Below are 18,769 nucleotides of genomic sequence, written 5' to 3'. Positions count from 1 at the left end.
GTAATTTCATGGAGCACACTGACTCAAAATACAGTTGCACTAGAAATGAATGGGAGGGTGCTGAAATAGGCTGACTCACATGCCTATAGGCTTTTATTAAGAGTATTTTTCGAGTCAGCAGGTTTTCTGTAATAATCAACCACATGCTGCATATGCAGCATATATAGATATATATAGGCTAAAAAAGCGGACGTATTGCTTTAATAACTTAATAATAAGCCTGGAATTTAGGGGGTTAGATCGACAGTTTGTCAAGATGTACATAATTTCCCTCAAATCCCTACTGAGAGCGCCTCCTCTGGCTTACAGTGGCAGGACAACTCTATGGTAATGTCAGCCAAGTACGGCACGCTATCCATATAACAGTCACTAAATATCTCACACAGATTCAATGAAAAGGGTGGGGTGTATCACTTGTAAGCTACAGTACGTTTGCTTTGTATTTCCAGTGCAAAACTGAAAAAGCAAAACTGTTCGAGTACAATTTTTCCCCAAATGTTGACTTTAAAGGGTATTTTCATACAGAAAACTGGGCACATGTAGTGAAACAACTGCTTATGATTCAGTCTCACAAATGCCAAACCTTTCCATCAGATATCTGAGTCTTCCTGCAGCCTCAGTCTCACGCTGCTGTGTTTCAGATGCCTCAGAAAGAAATGAAGGTTGGTTCTGATCCTCAGAGTTCACAGAGGGGGTTTGATTAGGTAGACAGGGCCCTCCAACCGTATCCCACAGCCTGCAGAACAGACTCTTACATGCTTCCTGCTCAGCTTGGCTCAGGAGGGACACGTTTAGACCAAAACGGCCAGTTTTTGAGAGACCTTCCAGCAGTCCAGTCACTGCCGCCTCATCCCCCGGCTGGAGACACTGAGCGAGGAGGACTAGGAACTCTCCCAGAAGACCAAAGCCAACCTCGGCACTGAAGAGGCCCTGCAGAACGTCCCCACCCAGCCTGAGGAGGAGACCGTACTTCTCTAGCGGTCCTCCTCCAAACCTGCGCCAGTCGCGCATGAACTCTGACGCAGTCCTTGGCTGGAAGTCAGACAGCGGAGACTAAAAGAACAAAAATAAAAGAAAGAAAGAAAGAAAGAAAACAAACAAGCCTCATATTAATAATAAATAAATAAATACATAAATAAATAGGAAGTAATAATAACTGTAGTAATAACTCTATTATTACGACTACTAACATGCAGTAATAATAAGCTATCATTATTGTTATTATTATTATTATTATTATTGTTATTTGTCATAGTACTTGTAGTAATTGTACCTATGCACTTATATGTTCTTCAAGGGTTCTTTAGTAAATGAAATTATTCTATTTAGAACCATGAGTTGTATATAGAACGACTAACTAACGAACTAAATAAGTAATCATATCTGTAAAAATAACACAGTTATTACTGCTGTTAATATGCAATAATAATAATAATAATAATAATAATAATAACAACAAATTATTATTATTATTATTATTATTTGTAGTAGTGGTCTTGCTAACAGTAAATGGTTCTTGTTAGAACCATGAGTTCTATATAGACCTACTAACTACATAAATAAATACATAGGAAGTAATCATATCTGTGAAATTAACTCAGTTATTACTGCTGCTAATATGCAATAATAATAACAATTAAATATTATTCTTAATATATTTGTATTAGTGGTCACGCTAACAGTACCTACACACTTTAAAAGATGGTTCTTCAAGGGTTCTTTAGTTAAGGCAATGGTTCTATATAGAACCATTTGCATGCTTAAATGGTTCTTTTCACAGTGAAACAGTTCTTCAGACTGATGGAGAATGTGTTGTATATGGTTCTATGCAGCACCAAAAAGGGTCCTTCTATTGTATCTGACATCATAAAAAAATAGCAGAACCCATTTTTTGGCGCTACATAGAACCGTTTTCCAAAAGTTTCTATATAGAAACATATACAACACATTCTCTGTCAATCCGAAGAACCATTTCACCATGAAAAGAACCATTTCAGCATGCAAATGGTTCTATATAGAGTTACTGGTTCTGAGTAGAACCATTGCCTTTATTAGAGAACCACTGAACTTTTTAAGTGTGTAGGTCGTTTAGTAAAAATATAAAATGTATAAAATGTCCTAAAAACATTTCTTTTTTGTAATTTGTTATTATTTGTTTGTATTTAGTTGTTGCTCATTCCTGTTCGACTCACCTGTTGACTCACCTGTACCATCTCAGGTGTGGGGCCTGTTTTCTCCGTACGGCCTGCAGCCACTGAATTCCACGGCTGCTTCCGAGGAGCTTCCGCTTTATCCCTTTTATCCAAGGGCTTTAGGTGGGATGCCAGAACTATGTCCCTAAAATATAACACCCAGGTTAAGAACAATCTGTTTCCAGTCATGTAGGAAAATGAATAGAGCTTGGGTTGCCATTGTGAACACAAATCTACACACTTAAAAATGATGGTTCTTCAAAGGTTCTTTAGGGAAGAAAATGGTTCTATATAGAGCCATGAACACCCAAAGAACCCTCTGCAAGATTAAAGCGTTCTTTGCATCGTAAAGCGCTCTTCAGATTGATGGAGAATGTGCTGTAGATGGTTCTATATGGAAACATTTTGGAAAGGGTTCTATATAGCACCAAAAAGGGTTCTTCTATTGTTACAAGCTTGACATCGTAACAAAAGAAGAACCCTTTTGGTTGCTATATAGAACCCTTTAACGGTGCAAAGAACACTTTAATCATGCAAACGGTTCTTTGGGTGTTCTTAGTTCTATATAGAACTGTTTTCTCTACTAAAGAACCCTTGAAGAACCATCTTTTTTTTAAGAAGTGTACATTCGTGCAGTAGATACTGTCGTTTAGACGAAGTTGAGGTTGGTTTGTTAGGAATTTTCCGTTCCACCTTAAATGGTACAGCAGTTACATTGCGGCGGCTCAGCTCCCAGAATGTAACTACTGCACTATTAAAGGTGGAACGGAAAATTCGAAGAAGAAGCCAACTTTAACTTCGTATCGGTTAGAAACAGAACACATGAGCAAGCTGAGGTTAAACAGCAGTTAAAGTCGATACTGAAGCAGTAAAAAAAAGCCTGTTTTTACCTGAATTCCTCGTATGTCGCCACTTTTTGGTGGATGGCGCGGAATTTAGCATCGTTTTCTCGCTGGTATTTTTTATCGGCTTCCACCGCAGCCTGCAGCTCTCTCTCCAGCGCTGAGAAATCGATAATCTCCCTCCTGTCCATGTCTGATCAACTTTATTAAAATAAACCTTTAATTACAGAGCTTGGTAGAGCGTTTTTGGTGTGTAACGTTACTGAACCAAACCGGCGGCTAGTGAGCTGGTTAGCTCTGCACTCATAAACCGACTGGTAGCTATGGCAACCGCTAGGGGTGGGTTGCCAAGTTGAGGGAAAGTAAACCTTGGCGCTACGAAACTCTTTTTGATGCTATGTAGAACCACATACTCCATCAATCTGAAGGACAATGTCAACACGCTAAGAACCATTTAATCATGAGATGGTTCTATATAGAACTCACCATTTTCTTTACAAAAGAGCCCATCTTTTTTAAATGTGTAGGAAGAACCCTTCAATTGGTTGAGGGTTTTTTGATCCCTTTTCACTCACAAATCCCTTTTTGACCATGGTTCCACCCACATTGAGGCAGATTACACCTATACTGAGGCAGATTCTACCCATATTGAGGTCCGAGATGTAGGGTTCTGGCTACAGAACCAGAACGTCGTTTCCAGTGAGATGTTTTTATGAAGCCCTAGCCACCAAAGTCCATCTCCAGGCAAGTGACGAGGTCCACTTTATCCCAAGCTGCAGCTCTTGTTCACCTGAAACCAGAGAGCTCGCTGGACATCATGATTAAAGGTGTGACCCCAAACAAGAGAGCTGCTTTTCTCAAACCAAGGAAGCGTACGTCTCAGAGAAGGTGTCCTGGGATCCTTAGAGCTCAGGGTTCCTTAGAGCTCTTCCAAAGGATCAGCATGAATGAGTGGAGGAGCACAAAAAGACCATCAGCGCGACTCTGAAATCTGGTGTGGATCAGGTTTCTGACGGTGAACAAACTAAATTGGCCTTATGTTCCGTGCCACGTTGCACCTATACCATTAGTTTTATTTGTTGTTTTCTTCAAGGGCTCCTTACTAAAAGAAATGGTTCTACATAGAACCAAGAACAACGGTTCTTTGCATCATGAAAGGGTTCTTCAGACTGATGTGAAAATGCATTAATGTGCTATAGATGATTATATATAGAACCTTTTTCTTCTATTGTTACAAGATTGACATGGTAACAATAGAAGAACCCTTTTGAGTGCTATATGGAAACAGCTACAGCACATTTTCCATGAATCTGAAGAACCCTGTCATGATGCAAAGAGCCCTTTAATCATGCAATGGGTTCTTTGAGCGTTTATGGTTCTATAAAGAACAGTTTTTGTAACTAAAAACCCTTAAACAATCTTTAAGAGTGGACATAACCCCCTTGTTCCAAACGTCCAGTATTCTGGACATTTTTCGCAGCTGTTCTAGCTCTACAGAAGCACCTGTGTTTTAACCATGAACATATCTAGACGCCGCGTTGCCTGTTGCTCTGAGGCGATACGTCTGCGCATCCGCCATGTTGGAGAGGTCAAGATCCGTTCGTGAACAAATTCACTTGTATTGAGAGATGAAGAGTCTCAGGATTAAATCGGCCACAACTTCCTTATTACTCAACCGATTTTCACCAAATCTGTTTTGTTATAATCCTCAGACACAGATTAATCCAGGCTGCGCGGATCTGCTCTCGGTAGCTTTTACTTCATTAATAACTGATCGTGATAATTAGCCGTCTGGACCAGCAGGAAGTATTCAGCCTGCACCTGACCTTAAAAACCGAGTTTAGCGCGAGTAAAAACACACACTCACACACATCAGCAGATCCATCAATGTGTATGAATCACTTCTAATCTTAATACACATGAAAATAAAAAAACCCAAAACACAGTAAGAAAGATGATTAAGCCAAAGTTGGCTTCCTATTCGCCAGCTTCTTGCTCGAGTTTCCCCTGTTCCACCTTAAATAGTACAGCAGTCACTTTCTGGTGCCTGAAGCTGCACCATTTAAGGTGGAATAAGAAGCCAACTTCAGGTTTATATAAGAAAGTGCTGACGTTAATCTATTATGAATATCTACCTGGATTAAGAATGCTATACTACCTAGCTAAAGCTTTAAACATCACTGTAAATAAATAACTACATAATGTTAAGATGCCTTAACATTAAATGAAACAAGTTTAATATAAAATCAGAGGAAAAACAATCACATCAACAGGTTCTCTGTGCCTCACCAACCACACGGCCATATCTACACAAACATGAGTGTGGTCACTTCCCTCCATTATATAATCCTATCCCACTTTCTGAGTGTAATATTCTTGGAATATTGTAATTTCGGACAGTATCTTTCTTAAACTGCCACACTGTAATGGTACTGAATGCAGTCCAGCAGTAATGTTGACCGCCCTAAAATGACGGCGCTGTTGACGTGCCTGGCTGGACCCAGCGTGGCATCTAGGTATGTATATCTATGATTTCAACATTCTCTTCCTTTGTTCGTCACTCTTTAATTCAAAGCCTGTGACATCAGTGAGGCCTGTTAGCCGTCTGGCTCAGCCAATCAAATTTTAAGAAGAGACTGTCCTTTTGGTAATATGCTAAACCGGGGGCATCGTCTTCAAACCGAACAGTCAGACACAGTGGTGGACTTTATCAATATTTTATTGAAAATATGAAGCCAGGCTGGAACTTATGCGATGCTCCCAGCGTTTGAAGCAATCCTGGGCCACAGATCTGCACATTCCTTGGCTACGGGTCCCGTGATGGCCGAGCCTGGCAAAGAGAAAACAAGAGAAGGTGAACAACAGCTGCCGAAATCATCTTGAAAACTGAAAATAAATCAGGGGTCGGGTATTAAATGTACAGCAACTGATCAATGTACGGAGGGTTCTCAAAATGAATGCCTCAGGGAATCGACGGTACAATAAAACTGCTAACAATACAGACAGAAGAGTTGGTTATCAGGCTGAAAAAGGGCTGCACTGTTCCTTTAAGTTTTTTTCCTTCATGTCTGTTTACCTCAATAAATACACTGACCAAATATTCTGAGACGTTCCTGTTTGGACACACTATTAAAAAATTGTTCCATCACCGATTGAGATTGAACAGTACGGTCAGTAACGCTGCCATCTCACCCAAAAGCAATGGGATTCACTATTTCCTTCCACGACAACTCACTCAGCCACTGAGCAGACGAAGCAAGTGCTTTTCAGAAGGAGATTCAACACACACATCCAATAGCTCACCTTTCATTTCCCCCTTGTTATTCACTATGACCCCAGCATTGTCTTCAAAGTACAAGAACACGCCATCTTTTCGCCGGTATGACTTCCGCTGTCGTATCACCACCGCAGGATGCACTGCAACACAAAGGGATATATTTAATTCTCAGTTCCGCGGCAGGAACGTCTACTCAAACACATACAATATTAATTATAGTCTGATTATAATCACAACAGTTTTAATAAATAACCAGTCATCTAAAGCAAGTCTGTATTTTTCCTTTAACATAGCATCGTTTCTCCAACTTTAGGGCCTCATTTTTAAGGACACAGACAGGTTTGCTGTAAACGATCATATCGCTGATGTCGGAAGAAAACCACGCATCATTTTTGCTTTTCAGTTTTTGACAATTTGAAAATGCCTGTTGCTCTTTACATTGTGTGTAAGTTTCATGATGAATGGACCAAAAGAAACGGCCCAAAATGACTTGGAAAAAAAGTCTGGTTCCATTGACTCTCAGTCCTTCAGCACTGAAGACTGGATACAACTGACAGACGGAACCAGAACGCAGCATCTTCGATGACCCCGGACACCTGAAACGGACACTTTCATCTCATAAATTACATTAAAAGTAAAGCAGGTTTTCTCCTTTTCCTGTTACCATTTTGGAGATACAAGGTTTTTTAACCAACAACAGCGATATGTGAAAACTACAATTATGAATCTGATGTGAAAATGCTTTAGAACAAATTCTGAATTAAATTTCAAGTCATTATGAGCACATCGACATGTACACAGGCGTGCAGTTGAGTGAAAATCTTAGGCTTGTGGTCCCTGCCTCAAAAAATAACCTTTATATACATGAGTATTGCACCATTTTCCAAGTGTACAGTTTTTTTTTTTAAGCAAGTTATTAAATAAAAGCTATTATATTTACAGATGTACACATTTCCATTTGCGCAGATTGGTGAGTCTTGGGTAGATAAAAAGAGGTGCAAGATATACAGGGGTTAAAATATCACATATCGCTGTTCTCAGAACAAAACCTAATATCTCCAAAATCGCAACTTTACTGGAGAAGGAAAAAACCTACTTTACTTTCAATGTAAGTCAATGGAACCAGACTTTTGCTGGAGACTATGACGCTCCTGACTTTCACAATAAGACTAAGAAAATTAAGCAGTTAAGCATATTGTGTTGAACTACTACGCATCTTTGTACTGTGCCGGTGTATCTTAGCTAGTGTGTTAGCCCAAGGCTAATGTTAGCTCATAGCAGGCTAGCTAGGAGCTAAGGAATTAACTGGCACCTAGAACATTAGATTGGTTTTTGTTTAGCATTATGAAGAGAACAGAGTGAACAGATTTGAATAACGTACAATGCGATAATAAACTGAAAATGGAAATATTAGCATAATATTAACATACGGCACACTTAGGAACTTGAAACTGTACTGAATCGACACCACCATCGTACTGAATTATGAATGTCAATCGTTACACTCTTAGTAGTACCCACAGTACACCAGGGTCATGTGACAGTTTTTGGATAATATGAAAAGATTTTTCCAACGATGAATTGAACCATAACTATTCATATAGAAGTATTATATGGTGGATGAGCAGTTCAGCTGTGTCTCTGTCTGAGCGGCCTCAAGGCGTCGGCTGTGACCTGAGACAAACAGCTAAAGTCTGTTTATATAAGAAACATTAAAAATTAACATTGGGAAAGAGGAAAAAGTACATAAGTAGCAGAAATATATTAAAAAAGCAAATCCAAACGTAATAAATTAAGCAAGTAAAGCTTGAAGGCTTAGGCCCCTTCGAGCGGCCTCGGCCTTCAACAATTTAAACAATATATTACTTCTTGGTTTAGAAATATGGGTGGTAAAAATAGCTGTGACATTTGGACATAATGGTGCGCAAAACAAAAAGTTTGAAATATATTGGAAGGGCAAGGAGGAGCCAGGCGTTGATGTATAAAAAGCATGGATGTTTTTTGTGGATTCATCAATTGTGCCAACTCAAGATCAACACTCGATGCCGTAATTCATTAATCTTTAAAGAACTCTGCCTTTTCCTGCCAATCCTGGTGTTCTGAGTTTTATCTTTATGTCTGTGTTAAGAGCAAAGCTGCGGAGGTATTTTTTTTCCATGACAGTCAGCAAGAGTTCAGAGAACGACTGGTGTAGGACCATGCTGCGGTCATCTTTACACCAATTCACTTCAAAACAATCCCAGATCAGAACGCTTTTCCCCTGTAGTTGTGAACCAGTTTGTGCTCTCCACTCTTCCCTTTGCAGAGCACACTTACCCTTTTTCCTGAGCTCTGGTTTGCCTTTCTTCACAGTGGCCATAACCATGTCACCCACACCTGCGGCAGGGAGCCTGTTCAGACGACCCTTGATGCCTTTGACTGAGATGATGTACAGGTTCTTGGCACCTAACAAGGAGAACATGGGTCGGACATTACAAACCACTCTGACAAGTAGATTTCAAATATACACCATTATTTCAGCTTATTATGAATGTGAACTCGCAGTTTTAAACTGCGTCCATTTACAAGCCTCATATTAAGTTGTTCCATCACCGATTGAGATTGAACAGTACGGTCAGTAACGCTGCCATCTCACCCAAAAGCAATGGGATTCACTATTTCCTTCCACGACAACTCACTCAGCCACTGAGCAGACGAAGCAAGTGCTTTTCAGAAGGAGTTAAGGGGGAATAAACAAGGCAATACAGCTTACTAAGATAAAAACACTGTTTGGCTGCATAAAATTGTGTTACAACAAGAACAGGGCCGGTTCTGAAAACCTAGTTTGAAAAATGTTCACCATCAAATGCTCAGTTCATCCCATCCCAACCACATATGTGCAACAAGGATGGGCATTTTATCAAACGGTCAGGATGCCATACCTGTGTTGTCAGCGCAGTTGATGACCGCTCCCACTGGGAGACCCAGTGAGATGCGGAACTTGGCTCCAGATGATCCACCACGTCCTGAAAGAGATCAACAGTCTTTTAACTCATTCACGCAAAAACACTTAATCACTCAGATTTCTGTCAATAACTAAATTCCGAAGGGCCCTTATATGGTAGGTGTTTCTGATAAAATGGCCAATGAGCAGGTACAAGGTAGATGTACCCAATAAACTGGCAATTTAGTGTAATTCACGATACACGATTTTTTAATACAAGTAACTGCAATAAATGTAATTAAAAAGCTCCCTTGCCTACAGTTAAAATGAAATAGTTACAGATAAGTTGTCTGATAGAGACGGTTTAAGGTTGTAGTCTAATACTAATGTACAACTACCATGGCAGAGACTTGCAAACAGCGAGTAATTTCAGGTTCACCACTATCATAAGTTATGAAAACAGGTATAGGTTCACTGGTCATTTTGGATATTGTCAGAGTCAGTACATCACACATCAAACCACTCTGAATGGCAGTTTACATCTCAGAAGACCAAACTACACAAAAATCCCATTTAAAACTAAGCAGCCGACTTAAAGAAGCACTAACTACACCTCCAATGAATTAAGACTGAATTCTGAGTCAGCCTCGTTTTGCTCTCTCCAAACTTCCAGAACAACTGCAGGTGTTCTCGCTCCTTGCTTGATTCAGGTGTGTTGGGAGCTTGAATGGAGCAAAAATTGTGAGCAGAGTTTGCAAACACTGAGCTGGCTATAGTTATAGTATAGTTAAGGCACGTGTCAAACAAGGGCCGCGGGCCACATCAGGCCCGCCATACAATCCTATCGGGCCCCCAAAAGTATTTTAATTTTCTGTTTATTAGCCCGTTTCACAACGTGCTGCACCACAGTGCACTGCAAGGTAATGTGTCTTTCAACTTTCCTACCCCAACAACAGTCTATGGGACAGCGGTTACACCTCAATTCTACACCTGTCATATCACCAAAACACATTTCAGCTGCAGTTCAATGAATATAAACACCTAACATTAATTCAGGAGCTTAGAAGTTGAGCCCAAGTCTTAATGACCTTTCCTGTCCAGTTCAAGCAAATAGGCAGGTTTGAAAGACTGAGCTCCTGGGGACATTGACATTTGGAATATTTCAGGTGTCCACGTAATATTTTAAGGTGTCTATTTAACTGTTGAATTTTGCATATTTTGAATAAACAACAGACAGTTCATGTTGCAGCACAACACTAAATAAAAATGAAATAACCATTTGTTCCCTGGCCCACAGATTTGATGAGATTTTTAATTTGGCCCTTTTCGTGGTTGAGTTTGACACCCCTGGGTTAAGGTAAATAAACTCTGGACCACAACTTCACCATTTAACCAGAATCCAACTTTAACAGGAATTCCACCAATATTTACAATTTTCACTGCAATGCAAGTCATTCAGAGTGGTTTGGCGTGAAACGGCTGATTGTAGAGACTCAGATTTCCTTACAGTGGTGGTGATAGGAACCAGGGGTCATAACAAGCACAGCCACTTTATTTTCTATCCAAAACCACCAGTGGACCTACACGTCATTTTTTTAGTATGTAATGATGCTAAAACAGTGGAAAATCTGAAAAACTAAGTTCTATTTGGGAACTATTTTGTCTCAACATCCTTACTATGAATGGATTAAAACATTTCAGCTCACACTTTTGAACCGCACACATTTACAAGCTTCATATTACGTTGTTCCATCACCGATTGAGATTGAACAGTACGGTCAGTAACGCTGCCATCTCACCCAAAAGCAATGGGATTCACTATTTCCTTCCACGACAACTCACTCAGCCACTGAGCAGACGAAGCAAGTGCTTTTAAGAAGGACTTAGGTGGGACTAAACCACGTTTCAAAGCAATACAGCTAACTAAGGTGACAATACTGTCTGGCTGCCTAAAACAAGGACAGGGCCTGTTCTGAAAACCTAGCCAAGAGCACATCATCAATGTCTGCCATCAAATGCTCAGTTCATCCCATTCCAACTACAAGAATGAGCGTTTTATCAAGTGGTCAGGATTCTAGATACTAATTCAAACACGTTTAGAGCAAAATTATCACAAAAGCACTCAGGCATCAGGAAAATAGTGTAAAATCTGAAATAATTTCCCTCGGGGACTGTTTTGCCTCACAACACCCTGCATGTATCCCTCCACCATAAATGGATTTTAAACAAATCATTTTAGACCAAAATCTCCTCAAAACTATCGTAAAACAGTGTCTCGGTCATCAGGCAGTGAATTCATAACCATTTCATGTTGTAACTTTCTGTGAGGGAGCTTTTAGAGGTGGACGTCTGGTTCCCTATCACCACCACTGTGAACAATTCTGACACCGCAAGTTTCTCTAGAACAGAGCTTTTCACACCAAACCACTCTGGACGACTGTTTACATCTTAACCAGTTAATTAAGTGTAACTTTTGAAAATTCGGTGGAGTTCCCCTTCGACGCTTACAGCAATATTACGCGACGTTTCAGAAACACCGCTCGGCTAATCCAGGCTAGCTAGTCCTGTAGGAGCTCCGGCTCTGGGCAGCTCCGGGTTTTAACAGTAAAATAAGTCTTACACGTTTAACTTTACACTTATTTTAGGAATAACAGCCCGCGGCGCGGCGCGCTGGGCGACTTTTATCCCCGAACAGTCCGAACATCTTCACCAACAAGCGGAGCTGCTTTCCTCCATTAGCGCCAACACACAGCTTTTTCACTGTTTTAAAACTAAACGAACATAAATACACGCAGAATCGGACAGAGAGGGACTTAATATTACGATAAAAGCGCCTTTCGTGGGATTTTTTGTGTCCGATTTGCAGGATTAAAGTCGATTTCAGTGTCAGTGCTGCTCACCTCTCTTAGACATCGCGGCTGGGAAAGAGAAAGGAAGGAGGAGAAGGAACGCGAGGAAATGACGCTCGCGCTCTCGGCTTTCAGCGCCGCCCGCTGGTGGAGGAGTGCAGCGCAGCGCTATACTGCGCATGCGGAAGGAACCTTTTTTTAAGACACGTGTGTGTGTGTGTGTGTGTGTGTTTACAGACATAACACTGAAATTAAAACCACAGTGCACGGACATGAATACAGAACATATATGCCAACAATGTGTAACTGGAAAAAAACTAAAATAAAACTAAAATAAAGAAGTAAATAAACAGATATAAATGAAAACAGGCCTCGGCAACGATCTAAAACTTCATGAATTTAACCTCTTGACAGTTTTGTGGCTCTCTTATTGTCACAGGACATTATAATTCTAACCCCTCTCCACAGACAGCATTAACTTCCAGACATCACTGTTCTACAGTTCATACTAATTTGTGGCACCTTTTGATCTGCTGTGCAGTGTAGGTTATTTAATAAATCACATGATAAACTCACATACCAGGTAATAATGAAGTTAAAGGGCCCACATCCTACATTTGCATTTCATTTTCTCCTCCTGTTTATTTATTTATTTTTTTTTTATTTTTTTTACATTTGTATGGTTTTATGCACCAGAACTGGTCATAATTCAGTTTTACATGCCCACTTTCCAACTACTTTTTAAGCCCTTTTAACAGGCTGTTTTGTTTCTCTGCCCTATAACAACATATGTAAACTGGCTCTGTTCTAATTGGCTGCTCTCTTTTAAACTTTATGAGTTCAAAACAGTCTATTTTTCCTATTCAATCTTAGCAGAAGGTTCTAGGGTTCTTTGGCTTGTATCAATAGTGGAACCCTTTTTGGTGCTATACAGAACGCTTTTCATAAAGGTTCTATATGGTAACATATACAATACATTCTCCGCCAATGTGAAGAACCATTTCACAATGGAAAGAACCATTTAATCATTGAGTGTTCATTCACTGAGTAACATACGTTATCGTTTACAGTGTTTAGTCATTCGGTTCTTTCACTGGACATGACATGCACCACTGCACTGTTACCTGCATAATATTTATGCGATTTTACTTACTTATTTTCATAATGCACATTTTATTTTATGGCTGTTTCAGCATATTTTATTATATATCTTTACTTCTATTTATGCATCTGTATAATAGCGTACAGCAATACCTCTGCTCCTGTTTTGCTCTTTACTGTACTTTGCGCTGCTGTAATAGACGACTTTCCCTGTGGGATTAATAAAGTGATCTATCTATCTATCTATCTATCTATCTATCTATCTATCTATCTATCTATCTATCTATCTATCTGTGTCTGTCTGTCTATCTATCTGTCTGTCTGTCTGTCTGTCTATCTGTCTGTCTGTCTGCCTGCCTGCCTATCTATCTATCTATGTGTCTGTCTGTCTATCTATCTGTCTGTCTGTCTGTCTGCCTGCCTGCCTGTCTATCTATCTATCTATCTATCTATCTAGAACCATTTTCTTGACTAAAGAAAGCTTGAAGAACCATCATTTTTAAGAGTGTGCTGTATGTATGGAGTGAACAGTACGTGCTGAAACTTTAGCAGCGTTTACATATCGCTTCAAACTCCTTTATTTAAAAAAGCGAGGGATTTTTCCATGATATGGGCCTTTAAGTGTGTTGTGAAATCTTGATTTACAAATTTGCTATAATATGTACTAATTCCAACATTCAGCATGAATTTTTGATCAGGTTTAAAAAAAATCAGTTTTGCTTTTACTTAAACAACAACAACATTATTATTATTGTTGTTGCTGTTGTTGCTTAATTAATAATTAGAAAATACATGTCGCTCTTTACATTGGGTGTAAATCTCATGAAGAATTTTGGAGATATGAGGTTTCCTTCCAACAACAGCGATATTATCAAACACAGGATAAACTTGCATACAAAGCAATACAGGTGATGAAGTTAATAAAATAAGCTGAAAATGAACTTTGTGCTTCATTTGGATTCGAGAACTTTATTTGTTTACTTGTGAGGACCAGACTGCTATGATATTTACAAAATGCAGCTTTGCATGCATTTCAGTGCACACTGCACATCCATAAACTCAGAAACAACAACCCAATCTAAAGAACACAGTAATGAGCACTGAACTAATTAGACGTCTACAGCAGACGACGAGAAACAAGAGGATTTCTTAGACCTGAGTTTGCTGCTGTACAAGAGCTGTGTTACTGTCTGTGAAGGACTAGCCCTTTGAGGAACTGTGCTCAACTCTTACACCACCAAACCTCAGTTACCTTCGCTTTGAGACACACTTACACCACCAGAATACACCATTCTAGGGGTTTTCTGAATACTTTAGTAAATCCACTGTTTATGAAAGTGTGAAGGTTCTAAAAGAAGGTGAGACATAAAGGCCCAGTCCCATTTCTTATTTTTAACCCTACCCCTTGGTTTTGAGTGTCTCCTTGCCACTTGGAACTGAGTTACAAGGGGTAGTGGTTGAAATCTTCCCTCTGAAATGGGACCCTCAGATAAAAAGAGCATCACTTCATTAACAGCTACCAGCGCTGCTCTGTAGGCGACCCTGCCAGTCTGCAGTGACAGCAGAGGAGGGTAAAGTTCAGCTCCTCACTGCTGGGCTTTAGTTACATTTAGGGCATCATAGCCCTTCAAAGAGGGGGGCAATTATTTATTATCGCCCACCCCTAATTCTTCAGTGATAAGAAGCTGAAGTCAGATATTCACCAGCTTCTGGTTCAAATTTTCCCATTCCACCTTAAATGGAGCAGCAGTTACATTCTGGCGCTTCAAGCGCGAGAACTGCTGGACTATTTAAGGTGGAACGGGAAAGTTAGCTAGTTAGCTACAGAGACATTAGCATACTATTAGTGAGATTTTATATGCTTATTACACAGAAAAGGAGCATAATATGGTGAAACAACATTAAACTGAGATAATACAGTGGTTATCGTAATTTTTTAATGGAGAAAATTCTCACATTTGTGGGTTTCTTTGGTCTCTTTGCTCCATCTTCACGGTTTTTCTATTTTTTCTCATAACTCTCTGTTTGGAGTCTCTGAAAAACATCTGTTTGGAGGGTCATGTAGCCCCAACACTTCACCCTACCCCTCTATCTCAACAAGAATCAGGACACCCTACCCCTAGACGTGAAGGGCAAAGGGCTAAGTGTTAGGGGTGAGGACTGAAATGGGATTGGGCCAAAGAGATGGGACCCTTCTTCCATCCCACTAAATGTTCTGTCACCTGTGGCCACAGCCCAAAATCATATTGCATATATATGACCATTTATAATACGTTAAAAAGAGAGGACACTGCATGTGTGAGAGCAGTGTAACTGTGACTGTGGCTACAGAGTATAGCAGTTCCCCACCATGCTCTATTCAGCACATGAGTGGTTTGATAGTCACCGGGTGAGTTGAATAAGGTGCGTTAGGACACAGAACACACGAAAACGAGGACTGTGATGGAGCACTGGCACATACAACAATGCATTTTCTCTAGTAATAAATATCTCAGAGTGCAGCCGGTGCAATTGCATGTCCATTATTTTGGTACACTATATGTCCAAATGTATCCAGACACCCTTATATTTAAAGGTTTTAGCTAGAACTTCACTGATTTTCCAAAATCTCTACATATTTAAATGGTTTAGATGTAAACAGAGTCGTTCAGAGTGGTTTGGTGTGAAACGCTCTGTTCTAAAGAAACTTACAGAGTCAGAACTGTTCACAGTGGTGGTGATAGGAACCAGACGTCCACCTCTAAAAGCTCCCTCAGAGAGAGTTACTACATGAAATGATGATGAATTCACTGCCTGGTGTCTGAGACATTATTTCAAGAGAGTTTTGAGAAGATTTTGGTCTAAAATGAATTTTTTTCAAATCCATTCATGGTGGAGGGATACATGCAGGGTGTTGTGAGGCAAAATAGTCCCCAAGGAAAATTATTATTTCAGATTTTCCACTATTTTCCCATCATCAACATTCCATATAAAAGCTCAGAAGACTCGTGTAGGTTCACTGGTGGTTCTGGATAGTAAATAAAATGTCTATATTTGTGTTGTAGTCATGGCGACCCCTGGTTCCTATCACCACCACTGTGAAGAAATCTGAACCATTTCACACCAAACCACTCTGAATGACTTTTTGACATATTTTAGTAACCCAACACAGTGTAATGTTGTAGTAAAAAACTACTTTCTTTATTCGTTATTTTGTCTTTTTGTTCCTGAGCGCACAAACACTGCACTTTGTCCCCCCACCCAAGACAGACAGTGTGGACAGCCCCTACTTTAGAGGCCAAGGGCCGCAGTATACTCGTACTTGTGCGCAGCAAGGCAGCCCTGCATTCACTCAAAGCATGTTGTGCATGTCTTCAGAAACGAAAGCAACACGTCCATGAGATGCAATACCAGCATAAACTGTGGGGGCAGTAGAGCACAATGAGGCCAGCAGCAGACAGAACAAACCATAAAAAAACAACACTCTGCGTCTGTTTTTTCACAAGATAAACAATAACAAATGCCAGCAGTAACAAATGTGGACTAGAGACGGATTACTGACCAGGCCGGTGCCCAGGAGCCTCTGACCACACAGACTGAGGGAGCTCAAGGACTCTGGACAATCCAGTGTAGTTCTGTGTATAATATATATATATATATATATATATATATATATATATATATTCAGATTTAATATATATATTATATATAAATATATATATATATATATATATATATATATATATATATATATATATATTCTAAGAACCTATTGAATCTTTGCATTGTAAAAGTGTTCTTCAGACTGATGGAGAACATGCTGTAGAATGTTCTACATAGCACCAAAAAGAGTTCTGTTATTGTTACAATGTCAAGCTTGTCACAATAGAAGAACCCTTCCACCTACAGCACATTCTTCATTAATCTGAAGAACCCTTTTACAATGCAAAGAACCATTTAATCATGTAAAGGGTTCTTTGAGTGTTCATGGTTCTATGAAGAACCATTTTATTTCCTAAAGAACCTTTAAAGAACCATCATTTTTAAGTGTTTAGTATTTCTGTTTCTGTTGTATTTTTACAGATGCTTTATTGTCAGAGTGCAGGATGGGGGGGTTGGGGGTTGTATTTGTATTGAGGAGCCTCATAAGGCCATTATTCTTCCCTGATGTGGACTCTTGTGGACATCAGACCTATACTCTATGATATTCATATGCCTTGCTCATTCTTCTGTGTATGTCCTTATCACATTCTGCACTGTTTGTTATTATCAAGGAAGATCTCCTGAAGCTCAGCACTTAATCAAATTCTTAATCTACCTTCTAGTTAAAGGGGAACTCCACCAATTCATCAAAATTCCTATGTAATTAAATGACTATGATGTAACCAAAGTCATTCGGAGTAGTTTGATGTGAAATGCTCTGTTCCAGAGTAAATTACTAAGTCATTATATTACGTTATAAACATTACATATAAGAGCTCAGAGGACTCGTTTAGGTTCACAGGCGGTTCTGGATAGTAAATAAAAAGTCTATATTTGTGTTGTAGTCGTGGCGACCCCTGGTTCCTATCAGCACCACTGTAAAGAACTCTGCGTCTATAACTTTCTCTACAACAAGCCATTTTACATAAAACCACTCTAAACGGCTTTGTTTACATCGCAACGGCAGAATTGCGCAAAAATTAGAAAAAACTTCAGTGGAATTCCTCTGTAACTAATAAAAAAATATTGTATCCTTTGTTTTTTGAAAAATAAGCTACACCTTAAAGTAGGAATTTCGAGAGCCAGGAGTCACACAACTGGCAGACGGGCCTAATTAGCCTGTTAGCTGTTAGCCTGATAGCAGGTCAGCCTATACTTCTATACTTCAGTGGCATATTTTGTTCAGGAAATGGTTAAATAAAGGGCAAGACTTGTGAAATATGGTGTGCTGTAGATTATTTTGTAGGCAGCAGGTAGTTAGTGGGAAACGTTAACATCAAATCAAAAGTGGAGTTAAATCAAAGACAAATGTACCTGGTTAGCAAAGTAGCAAACAGGTTGCTATGAAAAATTCAGTTAGTAGAAAACAGATAATGACGAGCGTCTGGTTAGACCAAAACCCTTATTGCTAGTAGTTCTTTTCACTCACAAGAGTGGAAAAACAAACATATAATACTTTTTTTCACGTGGAGAGGCAAGAAAGATTAACATCCTTCATTTTAGAACTATGCGGGAGTCGAGCTGGAGACGTCGCACTGTTTCCAGTCAGGGAGCACAGCGAACAGTTGATGTAACGTCACTGATTTTCATGTTTTTTTCAGAGAACAAAAGTCCCAGTGGACTAGAATGAGTTTTATTATGGGACTCTCAAGAAAATGTCCGATTCCCTGAGCATTACCTCAACTACTCAAGAGAAACTCAAGAGCCCTTCGAGATGCACTCTTAAGTCTTGGGTTCACTACATGACTTTTAAAGTCTGAACAGATTATAAAAACACGGGGCATCTCACACAATCAGACTGGATTTTTTTGGGCGACTGAAATATTGGGGATCCACACTATTCCACTTTTAAGCTGTTGATGAACCGAACGGAGCTCACTGAGCTCGCAAGAACTCTGGCGTTC

General features: G+C 39.7%; 2 protein-coding genes across 3 annotated transcripts; both read right to left on the bottom strand.

Moving 5' to 3' along the window:
* Positions 1–247: 247 nt before the first annotated feature.
* ccdc103 (coiled-coil domain containing 103) lies at positions 248–3,970 on the bottom strand. 2 transcript variants are annotated; one of them, XM_036590041.1, is made up of 3 exons: positions 3,083–3,970; positions 2,193–2,337; positions 248–1,053 (listed from the first exon to the last, which is right to left on the bottom strand). In XM_036590041.1, exons 1-3 carry the CDS (start codon positions 3,223–3,225, stop codon positions 556–558), a joined length of 786 nt encoding a protein of 261 aa, XP_036445934.1. In that variant the 5' UTR covers positions 3,226–3,970; the 3' UTR covers positions 248–555. The 2 variants fall into 2 exon arrangements, with proteins under 2 accessions (XP_036445934.1, XP_036445935.1); XM_036590042.1 differs by having other exon boundaries at positions 2,205–2,337.
* Positions 3,971–5,735: 1,765 nt separating this feature from the next.
* Positions 5,736–12,216, bottom strand: rpl23 (ribosomal protein L23). The gene is made up of 5 exons (XM_036589978.1): positions 12,135–12,216; positions 9,233–9,316; positions 8,628–8,756; positions 6,338–6,451; positions 5,736–5,864 (listed from the first exon to the last, which is right to left on the bottom strand). The coding sequence occupies exons 1-5, from the start codon at positions 12,145–12,147 to the stop codon at positions 5,782–5,784; spliced, it is 423 nt and encodes a 140-aa protein (XP_036445871.1). The 5' UTR covers positions 12,148–12,216; the 3' UTR covers positions 5,736–5,781.
* Between the last annotated feature and the right edge of the window lie 6,553 nt (positions 12,217–18,769).

The sequence above is a fragment of the Colossoma macropomum genome, unplaced genomic scaffold, assembly GCF_904425465.1.
Source record: "Colossoma macropomum unplaced genomic scaffold, Colossoma_macropomum, whole genome shotgun sequence".
Taxonomy (NCBI): domain Eukaryota; kingdom Metazoa; phylum Chordata; class Actinopteri; order Characiformes; family Serrasalmidae; genus Colossoma; species Colossoma macropomum.
Note: the sequence above shows the minus strand (reverse complement) of the source record. Positions and strands in the feature narration are given on the sequence as shown.

Coding starts and splice junctions, on each gene's coding strand:
- rpl23 (XM_036589978.1), bottom strand. Junction 8,757..9,232: donor CAACTGCGCTGACAACACAG/GTATGGCATCCT, acceptor TCTCCTTGTTAG/GTGCCAAGAACCTGTACATC. Junction 6,452..8,627: donor ACCAGAGCTCAGGAAAAAGG/GTAAGTGTGCTC, acceptor TTTGTGTTGCAG/TGCATCCTGCGGTGGTGATA.
- ccdc103 (XM_036590041.1), bottom strand. CDS start 3,225: ATGGACAGGAGGGAGATTATCGATTTCTCAGCGCTGGAGAGAGAGCTG. Junction 2,338..3,082: donor GCGACATACGAGGAATTCAG/GTAAAAACAGGC, acceptor GTTATATTTTAG/GGACATAGTTCTGGCATCCC. Junction 1,054..2,192: donor TGGTACAGGTGAGTCAACAG/GTGAGTCGAACA, acceptor TTGTTCTTTTAG/TCTCCGCTGTCTGACTTCCA.